This window comes from Tupaia chinensis, unplaced genomic scaffold (assembly GCF_000334495.1).
Source record: "Tupaia chinensis unplaced genomic scaffold, TupChi_1.0 Scaffold148210_1, whole genome shotgun sequence".
NCBI classification, from domain to species: Eukaryota; Metazoa; Chordata; class Mammalia; order Scandentia; family Tupaiidae; genus Tupaia; species Tupaia belangeri.
The window spans coordinates 883964-894743 of NW_006208060.1; the positions used below are offsets into that span (position 1 = coordinate 883964).

General features: G+C 39.8%; 1 protein-coding gene across 1 annotated transcript in view; it reads right to left on the reverse strand.

The window, feature by feature from the left end:
* LOC102470033 (vomeronasal type-2 receptor 116-like) overlaps positions 1–10533 on the reverse strand; it is a 14360-nt gene extending 3827 nt beyond the window's left edge. Inside the window, exons 1-5 of the mRNA XM_027769007.1 lie at positions 10502–10533; positions 7288–7579; positions 5426–6232; positions 3041–3268; positions 1925–2048 (exon numbers count right to left, since the gene is read on the reverse strand). Coding sequence (XP_027624808.1) covers positions 1925–2048; positions 3041–3268; positions 5426–6232; positions 7288–7579; positions 10502–10533 — 1483 coding nt within the window. The remainder of the gene's footprint in view (positions 1–1924; positions 2049–3040; positions 3269–5425; positions 6233–7287; positions 7580–10501) is intronic.
* Positions 10534–10780: the final 247 nt, after the last annotated feature.

Consider the following 10780-nt stretch of genomic DNA (forward strand, 5'->3'; position numbering starts at 1 on the left):
ATACATATATATGAAAGTAGAAATGGAATATTATTGATGATAACATGCATGATTAAGCCACTATGCAGTTTATTCTAGATGGGAAACCACATTTAGTATGTTGTGATGATGCTCAGGGAATGAATGTTAAGTAATTAAAAAAAGTTTCAGGAGAAAAATAAAACAGTGAAACTGTTCTTATAGAAATTTTAAAAAATGTATATGTGATGACTGCAGTAAGCTATATAGTCCCAGCTAGGTACTACTTTATAGTATGTTCATTCTTCTCACTGTGATTTATGCCCCATGTGTTTTTAAAATTTTAATTCTAGGGGACCAGCAGTTAGCATAATGGCTATGTTGCTGAACTCCATGTAGGTTTGAATCCTAGACCCAGTGGGTTAAAATCACACCGGGCCTGTGTGTGTGTGTGCGTGCCCAAGATCCCAAGAGAAGAATGGAGGAGAAGGGATTGTCATGTGGCCACCCCCAGGGGGTGATTTCTCGCTTTCTGTCTCTCTGTCTCTCTGGTGAGTGCATGCGCTATAACAAAGACCTCTCCCCATCACAATTTTTTTTTTCATTCCAACAAAAACCTCTCCCTGCCAAATTATTTTTTTCATTCCAGCACTTGAACCACACATTCAGCTATATGGGACCCAAATGCATTAACCACCACACCACTGGCTGACCCTCAATGAAATATATATAAATAGGTGTTAGATTGCCTACTCATGTCCTATAAAGTCTTAGTCTTTCTACTTAAAGGAAACTCACACGATATAATACAGTATTCTAAAATAGTCAAAAGGGTAAATCTTCTTCACTTTCCTCTTGTAGAAATACCCTTTCTTGGGGCCAGCAGGTGGCATGGTGGTTGGAGTGCTTGACTTCCTCATGGCCAACCATGATTTGAGTCCTCGATTTGGCGGCTTACTTTCTCACTTTTTCTGTCTCTGGTCGAATTAGAAAACAATAATAAACCCATTCCTCCTCTTAGAGTCAGCAGGTGCTCTGACTGCGAATGGACCTTCTTGGTGTATTCAGGTATGTATTTAGCATATTATGAGTTCTAAATCCTGTGTTTCTCTTCATTCTTTGCCTTGTTTTACACATTTATCTCATTTGGTAAATCCTTCATGATGAAGACAACTGTATTATTGATACTGGCTTTTCTATACTCGAAGATACCTGTATACACTGCCAGGTGACTGAAACCTAGTGATTCTTCCTGTTAAATGATTAGAATTGCATCAAATTATTATAATGTTCATGTTTAATCTGTTGGACCATGGACATATGATTTCCTTTCTCTTTCTGCACTTTATATTTTATAATACCTTTTCTTTTTGGTATATAATAATATCATGTAACAAACTGCTTTCAGAAGTACCAGATTTTGGCAATTATTAGAAGTTGAGTCTTCACTTTAAAACATTAAAAATGTTTTAATATCAACAGGCATAGGTATTTACCACACACTGCTTAGGACATGGTACAAAAAGTAATGAAATACCTCCATAACAATGTGTGTGTATTTGATCTGTATTTTCTCGTCTGAGTGTGAAAAATGATCATTTAATCCATTAAGGTACTCACAGGTAGCTCTGAGGATTACACATGTTCCATTTCATAGGTAGACGTTAGCATGGTCCCCTGTGAGATGTCACCCTGAGACTGTCACTCCAAGCACTGTATGATAACAAAAAGCACCCACTGGGGTCAGGGCCACTGATAGGAGATTATTGTGGAAGTGGAGCTAGACAAGAGCTTACACATAATGGGGCAGCATCGTGATTATTCAGTGGCCATTGTGAAAGAATGAGCGAATGTGTGTATTGAGAACGTTGGTGTGCTATGACCTCATCGTTGGCATACTAGGTTTTCATTACTTGAGAAATACTTAGGGGGTGCAGTTATCACAGGGTAGTTAAGTATTTTCTACCTGTCTGGTTAGAAATATCTGTCTCTGAGCATGAAACACAAAGAAAACAGCAGATGGGCCTTCCTTCCTGTGAAGTTTTTCTGAATCCTGGGACGCATTTCTGGGTACACACAGATTGTGGAGTCTGAGGAGAAAAGAGAGTCATTGGTCATAATGTAGCATGTTATAAACAGCTCTGATGATATGTGTGCATTTCTATCTTCATAAGAAAGAACTTTCAGGACCAGCAGTTAGCGTAATGGCTATGTTGCTGGACTCCCATGTAGTTGACTGTGGTTCGTGTCCCAGACCCAGTGGCTTAAAACTCACGCCGGGCGTGTGTGCGTGCGTGCTCAAGATCCCGAGAGGAGAATGGAGGAGAAGGGATTGCAGCGTGGCCATCCCCCCTGAGGAGTGATTTCTCGCCTTCTGTCTCTCTGTCTCTCTGGTGTGCACATGCGTCCTATAGCAAAAAAATCTCCTCAAAAAAAAGAAAGAAAGAAAGAAAGAAAGAACTTTGACCTTCAATAATACATCATTACTATGTATCATTGCAAAGCTCACCATGTTGCTATTACTTAAGACTGTAATTATGAGCTTCTATGGTAATATTTCCATTAAAATGAGATTACCAAATATTACCAAGGTACCTGATTTATTTTATTTTATCATACTGTTAGAACACTATGATGTTCATACAATGAACACTATGATATTCCACAGTGATGTTCCTACAATGATATTCCTTCACTGTTGATGTAATAGATCACCAATGTAGTTCTCACAATATGTTGGGTTGCTGGAAAATATATTGGTTTGCAGAGAAAAATGCATCATGACTTTTCTGGTGACTCAATATTTCCATTGGTAAATGATGTGTAACTATGAATACATTTTTATTCACTTTGTTTAATTCATTTGCCCCATGGTTGGTTGAAAAAATGTGCCCAAATTAAAAAGCAGCAAGGCATACTAACCCATGTTCTGTATAGGTATTAGCTAAGAATATAGATAAGCAAGGTCACAAAGTCCAAAATCAAGAGGTGACACATGAATTTAGTGCTGGGACCTTCAATCTGATTTGAGCCCTCCATTTAGATACTTCTGTCTATATCCAACACTGAAATGTTGTAGTACCTCTCTGAATATAACCGGCCATTTTATCATCTCTTCATTGATGACCAAGTCTTGATTATGTGGACTCTTGGAGAAAAACTCTCCTACTTTAACCAGCACCCAACTCTTATCGGGGAATCTCACAAGGTTCTGGACATCATACTGTGTCACGTGGTTGTTCTTGTCATCTAAAGATGTGTTGTCCCCAGCGCCGTTTGTAAATTGGATTTTCCTTAGAAATGGGTGAAGCTGGAGGAGAGGCATAATTTAGAAATGAGCAGTGCATTCCCAGTAGAGGTAGAGGGTCCATATTTATCATGTAATCCTCCTAGATCCACTTCTCTGTCTTCATGCTTTCCTTTTGGTAGAGGCTGTGTGTGTGTGTGTGTGTGTGTGTGTGTGTGTGTGTGTGTGTGTGTTTAACATCTTGTGGGCTGAAGAGAGATGACCTTTTTTCTTCCTGATCCATACAATCAGAGAGTAATTGGGTTTTATAAGAAAAATGTTAGGATGTTGCCCATAGTTTGTCTTATGCCTGGGCTTTAGTGTCTCATGACCAATACAGTCCGGTTCGGGTACATGGAGGCTAATTCTTATGCACGCAATAGGGTACGATGTGGTTGGATATGTTTATGGAGTTTTTTTGATGGTGGTACTAGTAGCAGGAACATGTATGTCCAAACTCACAAAAGTTTATTCATTAAATATGTGCATTTTAAATATATTTATTATACCTCAATAAAGCTTCAAATAAAGGGGCACCACATAAGGATTTTTCTCTTTATGCTTGTAGAACTTTATTTTGGTGAGAATGTGATTGTCTTGAGATATTGCAGAGAACAGTATGTGATAAACATAACCTTCCCATACATTGTGCTAACTCTCATACCTCTGGGGACAATGCCACTTTGTTGTAAAAAATGATTAACTCCTTATTGTTTCCATATCTGCTGTTTATGTCTTCAGTTTTATGGAATGGACACATTCTGAATAATTGATATTCCCATTTTTGGACTTCCAAAAATGGGAATCCAGGAACATAACCATTATGCCATCTGCTGTTCCCAATAATGACACATTTCTTCAAAAGTTTTATATTGGGGGCCAGCAGGTGGTGTGGTGTTTAGGGTGCAGGATTCCTATGCTATGTGGCCCAGTTGAAGTCCCAAACTAGTGGCTTGCTTTCTCATGTTCCCTTTCTCTGTTTCATTTAAAAAATAAAAATAATGAATAAAATTAAACAAATCTTTTAAAAAATTAGTTATGTCCAGGGCTAGCTAGTGGTGTGGTGGTTTAGATGACTGGAATCCATGTGGCCGACCACACAGATTGAATACAAGGCCCTGGGGATTGGAATACACTAAGAGTGTGGGCATGTATTCTCAAAATCCTGAAAGGAGAAAGAAATGGAGGAGAAAGGTCTGCATCAAGACCATCCCACCTGGGGAGGATACTTACTCACTTTTTATCTCTCTCTTTCTCTGTTGCTCTCTGTTGAGCACACATGCCTTCATGCAAATTAGAAAAAAAATGAATAATGATGTCTGAAAACAAGTTATTTTTCATAGTCATTTTAGGAATTCCATAAAACTCAATTCTGTTTTTGCCCAAGCATTACATGGAGGGTTTGTGCCATAGCTTATGTATCACTATAAGTGTAATAGTTGGAGTCAGCTGTGGCCATCCTGTGAGTATTTTCTGTGATAGGGTACAGTCTGAGGTAAAGATTAGATTTGACAAATATTTTATCTTTTGATGTTTTCTCATGAGTTATCTTTAGATATTTTACAGTGTTTCATCCTACACTAGGGAATATTTTTCCTAATACACTTTCGAATTAAATATTAAGCAGCCAGGCTATGAAGGAGAGGCATTGTATGTCCCTACTTAATAGATACCGAGTGTCCGCACTCTATGACTGAAACTAATTGACTAAAGGATATAGAAACACCGTATATAGATGTAAATACCAGATATAGTGTATGTGAAAGAGGGGGGTCTGAGGAAGGACATTTAGAAGAAAAATAGGGAGGCAAAGCATTAATGGCACAAAGCAATGTGGTATTATCTGTTGAAGATATTTTGTAGTTTTATCAACTGTACTAGGGAGAAATGTTCAGCTGTTGAAATATCCATTTTGTAAGCCAAATAATAATGTGATTTAATGTATAAAAAAAATGAAATGAAAAAAAAACATTTTAAAAAGAATTAAATATTAATAATTTGAAATTCAACTGCCCAGTGGTGGAACTTTCCAAATAAATGTAATACAGGAATATTCAGCATGGAAGAACCCTCCTTTTATTTTACCTGATCTTGTTGATACTGAGAAGAAAATTTTGTCAAAATTGTGTCTCAATAAGTTACTCCCACATACCATCAAGCAATCAATGCATGGCCGCTTACCTGCCAGGGAGGAATTATAGGCTGGTCTACATCTCCTAGAGATCTCACTTCTAGGTTTTCTAAAAGCCTTTTGTGGAGGGCGTGGGCCACCATATTAACAGCATTATAGACAAAATAACTAGGAGCAGACACACTCATCATGTCAGTTTTGTCTGGCATAAACTCTAAGGAAGAATTTGGTTCACAGGATTCAATTCTCCCACAATGTAATTCAGAAAGTGAGCAATAAAGCTGGTCAATCCAGAATTTTGTGAAGTAATAGTCATCTGGGTATTGGGAAAAGTTAAGCATCCTGAGAAAGTGTCTGAAGCCAGGGATTTCCCTCTTGTTGTCTGAAAACAAGAGGCTTCCATGGTAATAGTGGCACTTGTCATCCAAATAATCAAAAACGACATCCCACTGTGATGTAGATGGATTTCCCATGATCCAAACCTTCCCTGCGGTTAAGTGAAAATTTGTTGACATGCCTATGTTCAAGAGACTCCCTAAATCACCATATAATATGTGCACATGTGCAGTTGAAATGATAATTTCAATATCTTGGATTGTGTGCACACCTGTGATGGCAGGGAGCTTTTGTGTAAAGGCCACACAGATATCATTGGTTACCATCTTTGCTTTCAGATCCTGAAGAAATCGATCCCCTTGTATATCGTCAGATACAAGGAGAGCCACCCACATCCATCCAAAATGCAGCAACAACCGTACAATACCAGTGGTCAGAAAGGTGTCCCTGGGGGCCATCTGATAAAGTGATGGAAACTGTTTTATATCACTTAGCATGGGATCAAAAGGACCATATGTGACCTAAATGAGAAAAGAAATAACCTTTTATTTTATTGGTATTTGGAATTGACTCCCTTGGGAACAGATTGAGAAGATTCTCTACCTGAGATGATCAGGCAATAGAGATATTGGGGGAAGAGAAAGCCTGCTATAGTGATGAGTGCTGATGAAGACTACCTCGATGCTGAGGGTACATCAACAAGAGGGTGATTTTGTCATCTTCACTCCCTGGGGTTGCTGGAGCAGTGCTTCCTTACTCCCTCAACCAAAGCTGGAAGTGAATTCTGACCTAGCAATCTTTACTGTATCAGACTTTTGATTCACTGTACTTAATTTAATACCATAGCATAGTCTAAGTCACCTTACACAATATAATCATTAACCTCTCTTATTTTCTAGAACATAGATCTTCCAGAACAGAATTCTTTTTAGCTTCCACTGTGTTTAGCAGTGATGCCTTTTCATTGCTGACTGTGTTGGACATGTCCTAAGGAAAAGATTCCTGTGATGGTTAGTTACATATGGAGAGTTTACTGGGGATGCTGTTAGAGTATTTGCCTGCACGGATGTAAGGCAGAACTAGGAAGAGGAAGGAGGTCACCCACAAGAAGTGTAACAGTTTTAGACAGTCTTTGGGCTCTTCAGACTGGGACATCACAATAATAGGTTTTCAAGTAGAGATCGGATGTCCATCGTGTCATCCCTGCCACAGTCATTTTCTTCTGGGTGCCCCCTATAATGCCATATCCTAGGATGGTGCAGATATTTGTACTATGGACATTACTTCTGAAGCACACATCTCTGAGTGGTCAACAGTCAATATTTCCAGACGTTAGAGGATGCATACATTGACTGTAGATGGGACTCTTGGTTGACATTCACAGTATCTCCTGCTTCTTTCAGTTCTTCATCATCCTTGTAACTGCTAATAGTATGACAAGCCAGGGACTTCTTTGAGACTCATCAGTTGATGACTCTCAAGTGGTATAGCAACCCATCTTCCATAATTCTATCAGATATCAGAAAATGATAGGTGAGATCCAAATTTTACCTTACAGCATTTAAAATCCACTTACCTGTGGGATTTTGTAGAGCTCTAGAAGGGTTCCAATCTCAAATGACAATGCTGATGTGGTTCCCACAAGGATAGCAACAGATTGCTTCTGAGCCTGGCAGTTGTAGTTAGGGAGAGTCTGCTTCCCTCCAGAGAGCCCAAACACAGCACCCTGCAAGGACCTTCTGTCACTGGGAAAGGTATTGTAGAGATCATAACCCAGGGAATGGTTGGGGAGTAGATGCGGGCTCTTGTTGATCTCCTCAATGGCAAAGAGAAAGGCCAGTACATATTGGTAGTTCTTCCAATACCACCTGAGCAGATGGAAAACATTGGAAGCAATGGGCAAGTCATGTGATTTAGGGGCAACGCTTTAGGCAAGTTAAGAGTCAGGAAGGCTTAGACTCAGCCTGCTATCAGATTCCCATGAATTCATATGGAGCTATGGAGGCAATGTGAATAATGATTACAGGTGCTGTGGGCTGGATAATGGTTTATCCCCAAGTTTTCATGATTTAGAATTTTGTCATAGTGAGTAGTGATTAAATACCTCTAACAGTTCATGTGTTGGGACTTGGTTGTATTGTAAAGGTGTTAGGTGAAAACTTAATCCCTTCATGGTGTGCCACGATGTGACCTTGGATATGATAAAGCACTGGGGTAAGGACTCTTGTGATCGAGTTCTGGTGAATATACAAGGACAGGAAGTAAACTGGCCAAGGCTATGCAGATACAGACCAGAAGGATAAACTTATGTACAGGTGCTCAAGATCCTCCCCTCTGTCATACTCTCACGACTGTCTGATGACCTGATACATCAGGAGGGCATATATCCATGACCTAGGCCTGGCTTCAAATTGAGGTGGCATGAAGAAAGACTGTTTGGGGTGCTTGTCTCTGTCTCCTCCCCATCTCTCTACAATCACAATAGAAATAAACCTAAAATTATATACTAAAAACTTATAAGTATGTATTTATATGTACAAAGTGATTCATGATTTTTTTGAATACAATGTGGAGTGATTAATTAACATGTCCCTTACTACAAATATTAAATTTTTGTGAAAAGTACATTAGAAATTTAGGCTCAGCGATACTGAAACACACTACTCAATTAGTTGCTACGTTCACTGGGCTTACATCCATCTTCATACACCCTTTTGTGGTGGTCATATGTTTCTCCTTAGGTTCATTAGCCAATATACCAGTGTTCTTTGTTTGCCCTATGTTCCGGAACGGTCGGAAGAGGATCTGACTTTCTAGTTCTTCAGGCATTTTGTATGGTTCTTCTCTTAAACTGTGCCCATCTGAGGCATTTTCGGGTGGGTTTTTCATCATTTTGTATGGTTGTATTTTATTTTATTATTATTACTTATTTTATAAAAGGAGTTTTGTTCACACTGCGAATTCCACAAGATGACAAGAGTAAAAAATTTCAGGGATCAACAACCATAGGAGGCCTAAGGCCTCTTCTGCTCAGAAACTTTTCAGGTTGGCAGACATTAAACAGAGTGCAGAGTTTGTCCATCACTCTTGTGACATTGCCTAAGGATTCTCACTTAGCACCTGACATTGGCCTCCTCGGTAAGACAGGTGACTCCTTTCCACAAGAACGCCTGATATCAGTTGTGTGGTTAGCCATTGATCATCACTTTAAAAAATATTTTTTATTTAATTTTCTTTATTATTATTATTTAGATTTGCTGTAGGGCACATATGCTCACCAGAGAGAGACAGAGGGAATGTGAGAAATGTAGCCATGAAGTCCAAGACTCAAACCGTGATTGGCCCTGTGGGAGTCCAACACCTTAACCACCACACCACCTGCAGGCCCCCATGATCATCCCTTTCTGCCACCCTAACTCTAGTAGAGTGAAAACAATAAATAGTTGTCAGCAAAGGAGCAAATGAACATGCATGAAATCATGGATGTAGCATGTTCCCTTTCCTATTTTGACGAATGATAGAGAAAACTCAAACTATCAATAGCTAGAAGGAACGGTTATTGGGCAGGCAGAGGCTCTCTCACAAAGGAGAGACAAGGAGGCTGAAAATGTACCCAGAAGATCACCATCCTCACTATTGGCTCTCTCCAGTGCAGGGACACCTGAAGTGACAAGTTTTAAATGATCCCAAATGAAATAATTAAGGTTAGAATCTCCCCATGGAAACAAACTATATGTTGCTTGCCCCTTTACTGAAGACAAGGGAATGGAGATATACAGTGTTTTACAAGCCTAATCCACTGTTGCAACCAACGAAGCATGCACAGAACACAGCCTTCTGCTGAGAACCCTCATCGTGCACCAGCGTTTTGCATTCATTTGAGACCCATACCCAACCGATTCAGCCTAGATTTAGTGCCACTGCTTTTTTCCTAGAAAAGTTCAGAATCACGATGAAAGAGAATGGTATCCTCCTCCTTTGAGACATGATGTTGATTACTTTCACCTCTCAAGATCCTGAGACCAAACGGCTCATGCTTGACAAGATTTAAACACGGATTTTATGTGGGTTATGATCTGCTGAGTGGGGGGGATGCCAACACCCATGACCTCTCTGGCAGGCACATTCAACAATGCTCTTTGTCAGCAGTGGACACCCAGAGCAAGCCTCTCTTGATATTGACTTCATAACAATGGGTTAACATCTCAGGATAATTGTCTGCCCCACTCTCAGTATTATGGTAGTGGAGAAATCCAACACCATCAAACCAAACTTTCTAGGGACTGAACTTGCCGAGCAGGCTGCTGGAGTAGAGTGATCATATTGATTTCTCCTTACTCTCTTGAAGGGAGTGGGGAGAAATTATAGAAAAGGAAAAGAAGGTAGTAGAAAGATAAGGAGGGGGCAGGCAGGAGGTAAGTTGTTTAAGGGAGCTGGCTCCCACGTGGCTGTGCGTACGATTTGAGTCTCGGACCTAGCAGCTTGGAAAGCACACTGGGTGTGTATGCATGTATGCCCCAAATCCCAAGAGAAGAATGGAGAAAAAGGGATTGTGGTGTGGTCATTCTTTCTGGGGAGTGATTTCTCACTTTCCCTCTTTCTCTTTCTGTATTTCTCTGGTGACCACACACTCTTACAGCAAAAATTTAAAAAAAAGAAAAAGAAAAAAAGGAGGCAACACATCTCTATGTCACTTCTGTGAATGCTTTTCATAATTATACACACAGAGAGAAGGCAACTACAAGCACGCACATTTATAAATGCACTTACACCAACAACTAAGAACTTACGAAATAGCTTCCAGTTCTTCCCTTGGCCTCATCGCAGCAGAGAGCCGCAGTATGTCATAATCCTGCTTCACAGTGTAAAGGGGGAAAAATCCACCCAGTATTAGATTTCCATCTTTGTAGACACTTTGGTTGACATATTGAAAACAGGTTTCAAAAGCAACTGCACAGTGTGTATAGACAGGTTGCAGGAGAAGCAAGAGGCAAATGAAGGCAAAAGTCATCTTGGGGTCTGCCCAAGTAGGAGACAGAGCTGTGTCTAGGCTGAGTCAGGAAGGTGGA